We start from the raw sequence: 16263 nt of genomic DNA, 5'->3' as shown, positions 1-16263 counted from the left end.
TTAGTGGCTTTTTCAGTGGCCTTTTCCGAAGGCCAGAAATGAGCTGAATATTATTTGGTTTCGTTTGCGATGCCAAATTGAATAATGGTTAATAATAGATGAACTCCTAGCTGCTTCACGCAGGCGGTCCTGTGCTTTAACCTTGGAAAGATTTCCCCAGTTTCAATTACCAGTTTCTGTAAGCAATGACAGATGATCTCTCAAATGAAGTAAGGCATCCTTCGAAATGTATACTACTCACAAAACCCATCAACTATGGCACCTCACTCGAGTTTAGACAACGAACTGTGGCGCGACCTTCCATTCTTCCTTCCTTTGCTAATCATCGCGAAACGTCTGGTATGTCCTTCAGCTACCACATGTCATTCTAATAGAAAAAGCCTGTCTTAAGTGAGTGGCAAGTACATGCAAGGCCCTATTTGATAGAGCGACCCTGACGGAGGGCACTTTAGAGAGACGAAGTGCAAGGCTGTAAACGAGCTCGGAACGTAAACAACCCTAACCGTCAAACGAAGAGTGAAAGAAGAGACTTATCACAAACAACTTTAATCGCACGCCAGCCTTGGAACTTGCCTTGTCGCGTTAACTCCCAGGCGAAAAAAATAAAAATAAAAAAGCACAAATTGTAAACAGGCCTAAACAAGAGATTAATCCTCACCGAATGCGGCGGCCGACAGCGCAAGAAAGCGTGCGTGCGTCAAACGTTCGCAGAAGTTCGTTGAGTCCGCGTTTGGCCCATTTCACATGCTGCGACTGCTGCGAAAATTTTCGATCCAGTCGGTGACGCCGCAGTGCGATTTCGCACAGCGCTTTCACATGCAGCGAACCCGCGCGCGAAATCGGTGAGAGATACCGTCAGGGTTGTTTGATGTTTTTTAGGAAACGCGTACGCAGAGCGTGTTTGATTTATATACTCTGATGTATTTTTAGATTCGGAGCGATAATACATACGTATTTATGAAAACTTGCAGTCTTTCAGCGTACAAAAAGCGCGTTGCTGCTCCGAATGAAACCACTTGGACGTGAAAACAGGGGTGTTTTATGGGGGCGCGCGCTGTCCTTCAATACTGGACGTGCCAGCCCGTTTCACGCCACCGTACGCCACATGCCATCGCGATGCTCCTCGGCTCCTCATTGGTGAGTCGCAGAACGTCCGCTCCGACGCTGCGACTGAATTCCAACCTGTTGGAAACGCCTCTGCGGCTGGAGCGACGCTCGCTCTGCCGCTAAACCGACGAGAATCGTAGCGTCGCAGCGCAAAAATCGCATCATGTGAAACGGGCCTTTTTTGGCGGTTTTCGACCATTTCTAGCGTGTAGCACGCGCTGAACAAATCAGAGTTTAAAGGAAACTGTCCTATGAATGCTTCCTTTCAAAATACAGGAAGTGCCATGAAATCGATGTTGCGCTACAGCACGAAACGGTTGTTGTTGGCCAAACCAGCGTGAGTACGCGGTAAACAAATAAAAATAACTAATAAAACAGAGTAGCAAACGTTCGAACTGCGCATTGTTTCGCGTACGCGAACACACATATATAAACGCTACGACCTCTGCCCTTCGCATTTTAAATCTCGCGACGCATTAATGCAGCAAGATCACGCGATTCAGGCATCGGAAACGGCGATTTACATTTCGCGGTTCTCGCATTCCTTCGCACTTTTCTAAACCTGACTTTCCATTTCGGGGAAGTGAAAGGTGTTGGCGCTCTCACCGATGTTTCGTAATGCGGCAACCTCTGTGCTTGTCGGGTGCTTGGCTTCCGATGTAAAATGCATTAGCTCGAACCATACTCTGCTTTCGAAAAAAAAAAAAAAAACGATGTTATCGTTCGCTCGAATACCCGTGTATAGCGTTTTCTGCTTCGTGAGACAATGCGCTAATACAAAGCACGTGTTTTTCTAAGTTATCTGATCTTCGTTTTCGGGACCGTGGGCTTCCTCAGTGTTACCGCGGCAAATATTGTATATTTCCTTGTAACGTGGTATGCCATGCACTCCAATATGTTGTTTATTTCCGAAGAAATAAGCAAGTATTTGTTTTCTGACCGAGAAGGCAAGCTCTATACATGGCCATTGAGGCAAAGCCAGAAGCGCAGAAAAGGCAAGGACACAAAAAATATACAGGACACATGTCCCTGTCTTTTCTGCGCTCGAGGCTTTACTGAAATGAGCAAAATTTACCAACTAGCCCAAGAATCAGCCTTGCTGGCTATAGATGGTTATGCATTTTCTCTTCGCAAAATTCACTGAAGAAAACTGGTCACATCAGTTAAATATAGTAAACTTTGAGGCGTGTAGTTTCATTTGGTCGGAACGGCGCACCGTCGCTTGCAATTCATTCGAACCGTGGTCGAAGGAACCCAGATCCTGAGTAATACGAAACACATCTCCTTAATCCCACCATACATCCAAAGAACGAGCCGGGACAGTTTATTTTTATTTATTTTTAATAAGTTCAATTATACTAAAACAAACAAACGCCTGTTCGTGCTCAAGAAGTGCGTGGATCTCAAAGGAAATTCGAAAGAACCACACCTCTTTGTTCAGGACAGCATACAATAAAGTTGTACTTAATCAAATATCCTAAATGATTCACAAAAACAAATGGTGGACCTGCCTTTACTGGTCCAATCGTTTAACGGCGCATAGTTTTCACGTCCCGTTTATTCACTTGTACTTTTATTTATGTACAGCGCAGCAGTAGCGTTGGTGCAATCGAAAGAGTGGACATGGTCAATGAGGTGCACAACAGAGAGAACAAAGAATGGTAGTGCAAATCCCGAAACACATACCAGTAAAAGTGTTATAGTTTACTCAAATTTCCCTAAGCCACAAATCTTCTACAGTTTCAACCGACACATTGCTTTCAGTAATGTACCAAAACTTCCGTTTATGTCTCTGCCTTCACTTTAAGCGTTTTAGGCTGTAGGCTTTCGAGTACGAGATGTTCACATTAGTCTTCTAATCAAAGGGGCTGCTCCACTGCTATGTGCACATTCCACCTGTTAACGTCGTTGTTCTCCGAACGTCACATCAATCGCTAATAACAAGATTCATCGCAGACGATGCGAAAGTACGACCTCGACCCTTTCTTAGCCCTTCTTGACTGTCACTAAATTCGTTTTTCTTTCGCGCTTGCAGTCTTCCATTGTCTCCAACGTAAGGCTTATTGCACCTGAAATCGTAGGTGAGCGACTCCCGGGAATTAGAATCTATCGTAACTCCCGTACCATCGCCATTTTTCCTTCTTAGTGGCGCTATGCCTCGCTGCTGCTGACTTGTTTTCCTTCACTTGCAGTAGCGCTCTACTGTCATTTTGTCGCCCCAATGGTGCTTCCGTTGCTGTTGCTGCATCGGCGCATCGTCTGCGCACCTCCCAGTGTTCGGCTTGATTCGACTCAGCCTGGCTCAATTTGGCTTTTTGTTGCTTTTGTCCGCCGAGGGCGCCGACACTGCGCGCGCCAATCGTCTGCTTTGGACGCATTGTATATAGCATGGTATATAGTAGGCGCTCCGTCGTGCTCGGTTAGACGTGGCTCACTTTGACTTGACTTACTTGGCACACATGCGTGTACGAGTACGGATCTTATTTTCAAGCCCTATTTCGTACAGAAGTACGGCACATCTGCAGCTCAACTCTAGGGGGTCCTATTACCGTTCGCAGTAGTCTTTTGTCTTTCTGCTTCAATGAATCTATTCGGCTTACCCAGAAATGCGCAAAATTGAGGCATATATATTTGTCATTTCAGATTCCATTTTTTGTTTTGTTTTTTGCACCCTAGGCCTGTTTAGTCTCATATGTCTATTACTGTCCTACCTCACCTGAAGTTCGTTTGTTTCGGTGCCTTTTTTTCTACCGACTTGCCGAAGTCGTTACGTCTTGTTTGTGAAAGGTGTGCAGGTCTATTAGATTGCTCCGGCTTGGATAGGATGGAGCACTACAGGATTTGTTCCCTCTTTTCCTTCGTGGAAGTGAGCAGTCGCAGATTGAATTTTCACGGCATGCAGTGGCCGTTGTCGTAGCGCCGTTTACCCAATCTTGTTTGCCCCGCTCACTGCAATTTTATAAAAAAAAAAAAAAAAAAACGCTCTGCGTGTCGCTTACGTTCCATCCCGGAATCAGTTCTCCATAACATCTCGAAGATGCGCGAAATGAGAAAAGATTTTTTTTTTTCTTATGAAGAAAAGTGTATTTAAACGAAGGCGCTTTTAGTAAAGCACGAAATTCCTATCACAAGGTTCGTCGCGCAGGTGAGAAGTCCCGTGCACCATCACGTGATTAGGTTTTCCTTTGTTGCTCCGTTTTCCGTTTCCCGCTCTTCACTCTCCACATGCGTAGCTGTTTATGCTATGCGCACATCTCAACTCTGCACCAGTTGTGTATGCTAGTGATGGGATGCCTTAGAGTATTCCTTATTTTAACTGTAACATCCAAGACAAATTATCCACTGCTGAATCATTTGCCTTCTAAGCGCATTTTTTGGTATCGTGGAAGTCGACGTTGCTTATGTGCTGCTCCACAAGGGGTCCATCAGTGAGGTGGTATCCCCACCACGACAATGCAACTGTTCAATGATATTGCCACTGATGTGACTTGGACTTAGCTCCAAATCTTGGTTTCCTGGTTCGAAATATGGAGTCCGTCGGTCAAAGTAAAGAAGGCACATCCATTCCTCTAGCTGTCATCGGCATTTGACGCAGCTCACGTGATGGTGGGCTTCTTCTGCATAGTAACTTACGGCGCACAGTGTGTCCTCTCATCGAAACGAGAGGAATAGTCGTAGGAGCACTCAATAGTGTCAGGTAGCGACATGCTCATCACATTTCACCCTCCACGGAGAGAAAGGACTCCAATATCAGTGTACCGAAAATTTAAGGTAAGCAAGATAATTGGCTACCTAGTACAATGTTCCAAGAACTAAGGTGCTAGAATTATGTTCTTCAATTGTGAAAAGCGCTGTAAGTTGACCTGAGTTGTTGTTCTCATCTGCCTGGTTATTATAGGAACGTGTTCTTTCCACTATGTTAAAGGAATTGCAGCAGAACCTGCGGGTAATGAAGTGCGCTTTGAGCAGCTTTTCTCTTTTTTTTTTCCTTCATTACGTTCAGTAACCATGTGGAAACAGGTCGCATAAAACGTCGATTGTGAGGAAAATTAAAAGACTTCGAAAACGATATTAGGAGCTCAAAATTAAATTCACAATAATAATCGCATACGAGAGTGAAGAAGGTCTGAACAGTCGTGACAAACGCGCCTGACAAAATCTTGACACGTAGCGTTTTATTCAGTCACTGACCATAGCAGCTTCAACCACTATCACGACAAGAACTTATTCCATGTGTGATAGAGAGTTTGTTCTGTGACCTAAGCCAGAAAATCAGGTCAGTTAAATGGCATTAAAATTAGCAACGGCCCCAAATTTTGAGCGTTATAAATAAAATAGGCCATTCGTGATTACTAGATTCAAATTTATTGTTCACCGAAAAAATAAAAAAATAATTGTACTCATAACACTGAAGACCAAATGGAAGTTTTAAAGTCCCAAAACAAAAGATTTCGAAACATCACAATTGTTTTAAAACTGCGCAAACGAACTTTAGGATTGCTTCAATAAGCACCCAGATGATCTCCTATCTCTTTCTTTTTCTTTGGAAGGCAGTTATAATGCTTGTAAGAAAGGGCAGAATGATATTATTATAGTCGCTGAAATATCTGTGTTTAATTTTGTAGAAGGACGCGTTGCGTAACTTACTCTTTCGAAAAGTGTTCTTTCCTGCGTTCGATAGCCTGTCTAAAGAAAGATCTCAACTGCGATACGAGAACTGCTGCATGGCAGGCAGGTAGATAGAGCCGGAAAGGGTCAAACACAAACAGTTCATTATTGCAAGCACGTGTTAAACACAAACGCTGTTGAAACGCCAGGACATGGCAGCAAAAGGAAAAAGAAAAAAAAAAAGATGGCCGAGTATGAGAAAAAATTACTGTCGATACCATCGGAGCAACAGATCTTTCAACGAGAGCACCGTATTAAACCTGCCTGAAATGCACTTACATACTATATCGTTTCTTACTGATGACCCGGAAATTCAAACTCAAGGTCACCATATTTTTAATCAAACTTGCACCTGTATTTCTGTTCACGCGTGCAAATACGAAAGCCTCAGTTAAATGCGAAAAGAATTTTCCCGCCAATTCTTACAAAAAAAGAAAAAAAGAAGAAGAAACAAAATGATTACGCAAGCAGATTAAAAAAGTAATATAGGGCTAACATCGTACGAAGCAATATTGAATCTCTTTCAGCATACCAGCAACCAATGTGTTTCTACCTTTTTGCACGAATAAAAATGTCTGACGGACAGCACAGGATTCCGACGGACGCTCATGACACCAGGCTTAAAGCTGGAGATTGAAATACGTAGCAGCTGGAAGTCGCCGGATCTATTTCATAACAATCCAGTCGGGTCACTGAACAATAAATCCTCTTTATTAACTTTCCTGAATAGCTTGGCACATTATTTGCCGACCCCTAGTCTCCTCAAGTAACGTGTCAATTCAGGACGTGAAAGCTTGCTTTAACTTGTAATCATGAGTAGAATTATAATTGAAAGCTGTGCACCTTTTTGGTGCTTTCTTTACTGCCGTGGTGAATCGGCAGTTATGAGTGTTCGATTCAATAGCCATCTGCGTTGTTCTATCAACTGGTAATGATGCTCTTATAGCTTCAAATATTGGCAATACACTCATACGCTATAACGGCAAAAGAAAAATAAATAAACGTTCTTAAGGAAAAAACGACAAAATGAGTGTAGCTGCTGTCGCAAAATTTTAAAATATATTTCTTGTAATTTTTCATGGGATTAGTTTTTCTTGGATATTTTGCTAATTCAATAGTATACGATATAATCAGCCAAAAATACCCTTTGCTGAGGTTTTAAATAATTTGGTCAGCAGCACTCTGTTATGCTGCATCCAAATGTGATAAAAAAAACAAGCTCAGAATTACCAGAAATGGCAAAGATATGACAGCGCAACTGCTCATTACTGAGAATATTTCACCAGAGGACAAGAGTAAATGAAATCCTGCTAGATCTGTGTATGTGTGTTTTCCACCAACAGCGTTCTACTGGGTGCTGCTGATAAATATTACCAATTAGGCATAATTAAAATTATTAATTGCCAAATACTAATTATCTAATTATTTGTGGATTTCAGGAACAAAATGCCGATATAAGTTGCAGGTCATATTGAAAAACAGCTGACTGAAATGTTCGCACTAGGTTACTGTTAAAGCATAGCAGTTTTTCGCTGCACTTAAAGAATAACTCGCGCAGTTGAAAAACTTCCGTGTAACTATATACGGTGCCCTTTCATGTTATCGAGGCACGTGTCACTGAGCAAAATCTGCTTTCTGCTTTTCTCTGAAGCGCTTTTCCCTGAGAAGCTTTGTGTGCGCACAAAGTGAAATATTGTTTTATTGCGAAAGCAATACTACTCTAGGTTTCGAGCCTTCCGCGTGGCGCGGCCGCACACACGTGACGCTGTGACGTCACACCTCACGTGACGTTAGGGTGAGAGCTGGGCAACCAACTCAAGCAGTGACAACGCAGCACGTGACAACACGTCCCGTGACAGCACGTGACACACCCCAGGTGACACAAAAGCGGTCGGCGTGGCACGCTAGAGGCGCAGCTGGTGCTCACATGATACGTGACGTCAGGCATGTTCATACGGCTTGGTTAAAGTGGGGCTTTATATGTGGGCTGGCAGGAGCTGCCAACTTTGGTCTCTCGTTTCACATGGGACGGTTATGTCAGAATCAGCCTGCTAGGAAGCTAGCATTCACGTTACCCCTATAGGCCACTAAGGAACATTCATACGGCTTGGTTAAAGCGGGCCTTTATATGTGGGCTGATGAAGAAGAAAAAGAGAAGGAGAAGAACGCTCGGTCACCCGCATCTAATGCTTTAGCTCAATATTTGGTTCAGCAGCGTTGAACCCTTGTAATTTTTTTTCAGCATGTAACTATCGTCGCCTAGTTTGGGGAAGTAAGACAATTACCGATAAAAACAGACTTTTCGTATTCGAGAAAAGAGACCTAAAAATCTATAAGTGATGCCCATAAAAGATCGCTGTTCATTTATCGTTTTTCTATACCACATCATAGAAGTTACCGACATGTAAATGTACCGAATTATGTCCTTATGTGCGACATAAACACGGTAACACCTGTTTTCTTTGGGGCCCTACCCAAATTGTTAACCAATACAGTGCGTAATACGACACGCCACCATCAGCATTGGCATGTTATACGCATATGTACTAACTAAGACGCGCTACGTTCACGCTAAATAAATTTGTCATACCAAAAAATTGTTGCATTCTCACTTAACCATTTGCGAGGCTTTGTTTAACTCTCAGAGGCATATAATCATAAAGCTTGTAAAAAATGAATTTCATTCGAATTTGGCGTTCATGCATTGCTTTCATTGATATCCTTGCTAAGTGTTTGCTAGTTCTTTTCTTTTTTTTTTGTTGCGTGTACGTTCTCTGAAAGTAATGATCATGATATTAATGGTATATTCCTTTTTTATTGTATCTGTAATTTATTTTTTTTATTGTCCTGATAATTTGCCTACAAGACGTTTATTTTTTTATCACTTTTACCCATGATGCTTACATTGCTTTCCTGAAAAGGTGTAGGTGATGGAAGCTTTGTTAAGCCGCATAATTGTGGCAGTTTACTGGCATCTGTTCCTCAAGCATACATTGTTGGTTGTGAAATAAACAAATAAGAAGAAAGAAGGGCAGGAAGAAAGAAAGATCTGAGCGGATTATTTGCGTCGAAATAAATAAATAAATAAATAAATAAATAAATAAATAAATAAATAAATAAATAAATAAATAAATATGTGAGCGAGCTGCTGGTCACGAGGCCTATTTATTTGGAGACCAACAAATAAGGCTACGCATAACACACCTTGATGGAGCCATTTACAGCCACCCATTTTTATGAGAAGGCCTGCAACTTTGAACGGGCATTTCGTTCTTAATGTCAAGTGAAAAAATTTGACTTAATTTGTTTTTACAAATTAATCAACCCTAGCGGACAACAAATACTGCAGATTAACTCAGGCTGCTCTCAACAGCTCTCAATTATTTCAGTAGGCCCTAGGACGCTTTTTGTTTTTTGAAAAAACTTGGTCACATGTAGCCCGCACATTCTTATGTGATGGTGAGGCGATATGATGATCTTGATCTTGTTTGCCACGAGACCTGAAATATTCAACAGCTTCAAACCCGGATGACGTGAAAAAGAAACAGAAGAAGCCGCTGAAAAAGAAATTGATAATAATGAAAAAAAAAAAAAAAACACGTAGGAATATAGCAGAGTGCCGTGGAAGCTAGCCGATGATCATTTTATTAAGCTCAATAATGCGCGATTGGGACTATGCGTCTATTATAGTAGTTTGGTTTTAAAGAGGCAATTGCTGAACGCTTCATGGAGCAGGGCGGTTTATTAGACCAAAATACAACTAGACAAAAATTGCAATGCTCGCCGCTTCATAAAAAAGGGCCAAAGCTGCGAACCATTTTTACGATTGCTTGCGTCGCTTGTTTATACCAGCAGGTCTAGCATGAGGCTGTTACTGATAGCACTTTGAATGTGTCGCGCTCTCATAAAAGCGAAAGGCTCCAGCGAGGTTCCCGCAAACTAACAATCATGCGGTCAACATTCGCCTAAACAGAAAAACTTTCTCTTGTTTAGGTTACGTATGCTTTGTGCATAGAGTGCTTAAATCAGAACCTGCCGTGCCGCGGCGCATAGATATGCGATGCCCTAAATGGAATAGCAGAGACCTTTCAGGAAAATTAAACTCTTCCATTGTCAGGCATGAGAGAACAATGTTTACCAGAATCACATTACGTTTTGCTGCATATGAAGCGGTTTTGGTAATAAGGGCACCGATTCAAAGTATCGGAAGGAATTTATTTTTTTGTAACCCTAACGAGCGACCTACGAAAGGACTACTTTCCATTGCTACCGTTTGTAATTAAAAAGCTTACGCTAAGTTTGGGTCTATGAATGAGAAATATTTATATTACCATCTACACGAATATTATATTGTGCAGGTTTCAAATTGCGCCATTAGGGTGTGAGCTGAGTGGCATAAAACGTTTGCTGAAAATAACCAACAGAAAATTGGCTGTATTAACATGGGGTGCTTCGCGGTGTAAACTATGTTGCTTGAAGAAATGTTTCGTAGCAACTTTTTGTGGTTGAAGTAAGGACTCTGACTTTCACCTCAGAATAAAGACGAGCCTTTCAAAGGCACCGCTTCTGCAAATTCTATTCAAAGTTGGCGGATCGCTGACGATGTAGCTTTCGTTACTTTTTTTTTTAAATGGTTTCCGCACCAAAATTGCACACGATTTTCGTCGCTTAGTTCACTCCTAGGAATACTTTGCATTACAAGTGTTCACGAGAAATTATTACCGTTTCTAAGAAAAGCAGATATTGCAGAGCATGACAGCGATTTATAAAGGGTGGTATTTCCCAGGCGCGCGCGCACGCACGCACGCACACACACACACACACACACACACACACACACACACACACACACACACACACACACACACACACACACACACACACACACACACACACACACACACACACACACACACACACGCAGGCACACACACACACACACACACACACACACACACACACACACACACACACACACACACACACACACACACACACATATATATATATATATACATATATATATATATATATATATATATATATATATATATATATATATATATATATATATATATATATATATATATATATATATATATATATATATATATATACATATATATATATATATATATATATATATATATGTGTGTGTGTGTACGCACGGGGGGTTTATTTACAGGGATCTGTACAAAGAGGACTGCGGCGAAGCGTACAAACGTTCCTCTGCCCTTCCTCTTTCTTCTTCTTCACCGATCTACCAGACCGCTCTTTTTCATCTTCCGTCGACGTTCTACGAAGGCGCGTCAATATATATATATAAAGCCGGATTGAAGTTTACTGTTTTTCTAAAGTGTGCCGTCTGTCATTTCTTTTACGTTTATGCCCTACCAGACCCATTCGAGCATCAACCCCTTCCCGTATATATATGAATATATATATATATATATATATATATATATATATATATATATATATATATATATATATGAGTTTAGAGCAGGAAGAGCGATGTATGACATTGCAAGAATAGAAGGTAATTTACAACCAAATTGGTTAACAATTAATTAACAACAACAATGCAGCGCCTGTGTCTCGTCTGCCCTTCTCTGTCCGTTGTGAAGTTTGCACTGTTTTTGCTCTGTAACAATATGAGTAAATGCATAATTTGGCACGCAAAGGCAATTAGCAATATATTGGCGGAGAGGTGTATGCTCACTTAGGGTCTCTGACGGCAAACACTGACACCGTCATAGTCTGTATTTCGCCGCATCTTGTGTTCTGTTGGCCGGCATCTGAGGAGACTTACTTTTGGGAGTGCTGCCATACTTCAGTGTCTATTGAATGCGTCAAAGGCAATCGTGAAAATTTCGGGCATATCACAGAACTTCGGAGTTTTTCCCCCGGTAGCTTGATGTTTTTTTTTTTTTTTTCAGCAACTCGAGTCCCATTTTTCCGCACAGAGAACCACCTGTCAATACTTCCCTTGATTCCTTCCCCAGAGCCAAAAAAAGCTCATATCAAGACAACCGCTTTAAAATACAGTTTTTGAAAAAGTCCGTACAGCATCCCGAAGGAATATACCCAAAGAAGCTGTCAAAACCAGCAGGCGGTGATAGGATATGGCCATTTATATTACTCTAATTTTTTTGCCACTTTTGGTAGCATGTTACGGATTTATGAACAAAAAGAGAAAGCTTTGTATTAACTGCAACGCCTCCTAGTGTGGTTATGCCCCTGCGGTTAAAGAAAAAAAAAAGAGCGTAAGTCATGAAAAGAAAATCCCACTCACGCGGTTAAGCTTCGGTCGAAGCAAATTTTACTGTAAGTAGAACTACAGAGATTTTAGGCGCTGCTTGTAGCTATAGGTACCAATAAATTAAGCTTGTTCTTTACAAGGAAAAATCGCATGTGTAAATCTTGCGCTTGATTATTGTAAATCCAAAGCCTGCGCACATAGCAACAAGTACAGTTCGAACCCAAGCAGCTCAGTAGTAAGTACAAAGCATCTGCAATATCTAATCGTAAATTCGTCAGGAACCTGTTTCTCTTCCTTCGATTCCAAAAAGACTGCATGCAGCTTGAAAAAATGTCAGCATAACTGCGTCAGCGTTACAATCCGTACGAAAAGCCGAATTTTTTTCCTGCATTGTTATGTGCACATTCAGAAGATGAAGCGTTCTTGATGGCGGAGAACGTGATGGAAAATATTGAGGTTGAATTCTGTCGCTTACGATTCCTTTCACATGATAGGCAAAGTAATGTATTTGATTCCAAAGTCTTGTCATTTATCGGTGTTGGCTAGGGCGCAAGAAAGTAAAAAGAGAGAGAGCATGTGATCTTAAAAACAGGGTGGTGCAGAGCAAAACATCTCCGCTTTTTTTTTTTTTTTTTCAGACACGGTTAACAAGCAAGCACTGAGATTGAGAAAAAGGAGTGGTCGACCTGAAAGGCTGACCACTTGCTGGTGTGACCCGTAGTGCCAAGCGTCTTGACAAATGTGAAATCGTACTGCTATTTTCTAACAAGTGTGAGCTCGCTGTAAATAGCTGTCAGTATATCTTTTTTTTTTTTTTTTTTAGAGAATCCCTTCGGGGTACCAAGTGCGCGCAACTCTTACACAAAATTTACTTGCCGAACTGCATAAACAGACATGACAAACTTGTGGAGGCCTGATCGTAGTCATCAGTGTTCTGCTTTTCTGCTTTTCTGCAAGGAGTTTGCCAGTGTAGGAAGAAAATATTTTTTGCTGTTGTGATATCAAAGAATTCCCATCGGTTTACCCTTCGTAGGAGCGGTCTGGAGCCTTTGAATAGCCTCTTTGGTGTTTTAACATCTAAAAAAAAAAAAGGGGGGGGGGGGGGGCAGACGTTTTCAATAAACTGCAACGTAACGTGAACTAGTGAATATGTTTAAGCTAGAAGTATGACATTGTTAACTCCGAGGTAATTGTATGACAGTCCCGAAGCCCATTTCAATAAATCGAGCAAAGAAGCCTTCGATTGAGACAGCCGCTGTGTGGTCCTACATCAAGAAATATGTTTTTGCGAACATCGTTCGACTTGAGAGAGTCTGTGCCATCCAGCTGTTCGAGACAAAAACAAACCCAAAACCAATTTTGAAGGCCGCATTTGTTTTTTTTTTTTTTTTTTTGCTCTTTAAAGGTCAGCCCGCTTCATTTATGTCCGGACAAAAGACAAATGGGTCAACTTCCCAAAATCTGCCACCGCAGTTTGCAGCAGTGAAGTGAAGCGTCGCTCGCAGCAACAAGACAAGTTGTGAGGTGTTTCCGCCTTCGTTAGTCGGCTCGACAGTCCGCCTTCCGGAGAAGGAAAAAGGTCGTCGGAAAATAAAAAGGTGGCTTCCTGCTAACGAGACGGGAAGGCTTAGGGACAAGTTAACGCATGAGCGTGAAGGGAAAGGTCGGACAATTTCTGCAACCAGTTAAGCGAGAAGTTTCCTCATTTCTTTCGCGCTTTTTTCCACTCTCGACCTGTCATGTGGCTTTGCGACATTGCCACGAAGAGACGGCAGAAGGTAGCACAGAGGTTGGACAACAATTCCCCATTAAATTCTGTCATTTCAGAGAAGGAGAGACAAAAAAAAAAAAAAAACACGTTGCCCTAGCATTCTGTTTTGTCCCCAGACATTTGTGGAATTGAGTCTTTGAAACTCCTTGTTGAAATGCCTTTTTTTCTCTTCTCCCTAAGCAAAAGCATGTGGTATGCATTTTATTGTCCTGTTTTATCGTTTCCTTCATACGTGTAAGCAACCAACTATGTTGGAAGGCCGGCAAGAGTTCCGAGAACGTCACTTATTTCACATTCTGCTAAAAATTGCTTAAACATCAAGATGATGAAATGTTACAAAGCGAAAAATCTATTTAAGACGGAATCCCAGTTAGAAGGTAAACATTGACGTAACGCAATCCCACCGGGGGTATGAAGGATATGTACACAGCGTGACATCAACTCGAATCGAGTCGTCGTTGCGTGCCAGCATTCCCAAGGCTGTTTTCACAGTTGAAGTGGTCAGCAATGACCGGCCGCGCTAAGAAATCACCCTGATTGGATCGCGACCTGCATCTATTCAGGTAAGATACGCTCAAAAATATAAAGCTGAGGCCAGGTCAGTCATAAGGCTTCCCCGTTGTCTGGAAGAACTTGAAAAAAAAAAAATTCTATCAACCTTCAGCAAAGTTAATATAGAAGTTGAAATTAGTTCAATCTGATTTCTGTTCCTATAGTTGAAAGCAACCCGAAAGGAAGTATTAAACCTGTAATGCATCAAAGTGTAGATTGACTAATCAAATTAAGTAGAACAAGTTGGCACATCGGAGCAATTGGTGTGTGCTTCAGTCAGGGTGTTCAGCCCGTTAGAGATATACAGTTGCATTAAAAAAGTGAGGACCACCGAAGCATCTGGTGCGTGTTACCGCACTTAAATAGCAGTCCACCCCTGACCGTCAAGAAGGTCAAGCGTGACAGAAAACATATTTAAACTCAGCGCTTCAGGTACCTGGAGAGTTAGCAAGATACCTCTTCCTCACTCACCGGTGTAGGCTTCCCCAGGCACATACTTCTTGGGGTTGCCCGAGATGACAATGCTGAAGTTGTTGTAGCCTGGCGAGCGGTCCGTGACCACACCTGGGGGCACTCTGTTGCAAGGTCCCAGGTAGCGGGGCCGGTGCTGCGGCGTAGGACCTCCCACGACCCCTTCAATGCCGCCTGGCTCAGTGCCTCCGGACTCCGGGTCCGGGGCCAGGGTCAGGGCCACGGCGGCCGGCGGTAACGCCAACGCGGCTGCCAGCACGGCCGATGCCAGTGCCGTGCCCAGCGCGAGAGGACCGAACACGCCGCGTCTTCTGACCATGACGGGGCGGCGACGAGGACACGCGGACTAGTGGGCGACGTTCTCGATTGCGGGACCGACCGCGCCGACGGTCGATGCGCGACTAAGCGAGCGGACTCGCGTGAAGCGGACTCTGCTGCTACGCCGCCGGTGGCGGTGTGCCGGGCGCTTCGAGCGGGACTCCGGGGCAGGCCCCCTCAGACGGCGCGAGAATGGGCCGTCTCGGCCGTGAGAGAAGGAGGGTAGGCATATGGGCAAGCGCACTGTGCAAGAGAAGGGCAGACCAGATGCGCGTTTGGGGGAGGAAAGTAGAATAGAAACAAGGCAAGGTTAAGGCGAAAGGGTGGGAGACTGTTGCGTGTCTCCCCACCCTATCCACCTCCACTTCTGTCTTGATGTTCAGAGTGGTGTTTTTGCCTTTCTGCGTCCGCGTCGACTTCCTTACGTTGATCGTGTTCTTACGCTCGCTTTTTGTACAGTGATTGGGATGCATAACACTAAAAAGAAACGTAAAAACGAACAATTATAAAAACAAAAATATACCAACCCGATTCTTGAAGAAAGATTTTCTTTTTTTTTTTTCAGATTAACAGCCGTCGGAAGGACACTGAGGGCCTGATACAATTATTTGTACACAAGAACGGAAACAAAGTTGTATGCCGGACTGAAGCTCGTTCTCTGGTTATGTTCAGCTTCTGCATCTTTGTTTTTCTTCCAATTACAGTTTGCAGCTATATGCCCTGGTGAGATTTCATTGGCGTCAAGCAAAATGCACCATAGATTAAAAAAAAAAAAAGAATAATCAAAATGACGCTGGAATCCTCGAGAGCATCAATAGTTCACAAATTATATGTGTTTTTCACAAACCTTTTTTCGATGCTAGCACGAACCGGTAGCATAAAAAGGAAGCTTATGTCGAAAAAGACGCGCTTTATGGCAGTGGTTTATAACTAACGAATGCTTTCAGGTAATAAATGGAAATAAAAAATCCTGCCAAATTACCTGCTTCAATTGAGTGATTCGGAGTCAAAGCCGCGCTTTGTGGAGTGTGCTTCGTTTGCTCTTATTTTTCGTCGCGCTGTGTATATAGAAGCCTCAATCCATTTAGTTTTCGCGGCTGATCACCCAGAAAGA

General features: G+C 42.6%; 1 protein-coding gene across 1 annotated transcript in view; it reads right to left on the bottom strand.

Annotated features, from left to right (window-relative positions):
* Positions 1 to 15311, bottom strand: part of LOC146172697 (spondin-1-like) — a 154420-nt gene extending 139109 nt beyond the window's left edge. The window contains exon 1 of the mRNA XM_084585703.1: positions 14832 to 15311. Coding sequence (XP_084441829.1) covers positions 14832 to 15150 — 319 coding nt within the window. The 5' untranslated portion in view covers positions 15151 to 15311. The remainder of the gene's footprint in view (positions 1 to 14831) is intronic.
* Between the last annotated feature and the right edge of the window lie 952 nt (positions 15312 to 16263).

This window comes from Amblyomma maculatum, chromosome 11, assembly GCF_055883805.1.
Source record: "Amblyomma maculatum isolate TAMU_Amacu chromosome 11, ASM5588380v1, whole genome shotgun sequence".
Lineage (NCBI taxonomy): Eukaryota > Metazoa > Arthropoda > Arachnida > Ixodida > Ixodidae > Amblyomma > Amblyomma maculatum.
The sequence above is the reverse complement of the archived record's forward strand: the minus strand, read 5'-3'. Positions and strand labels throughout refer to the sequence as shown.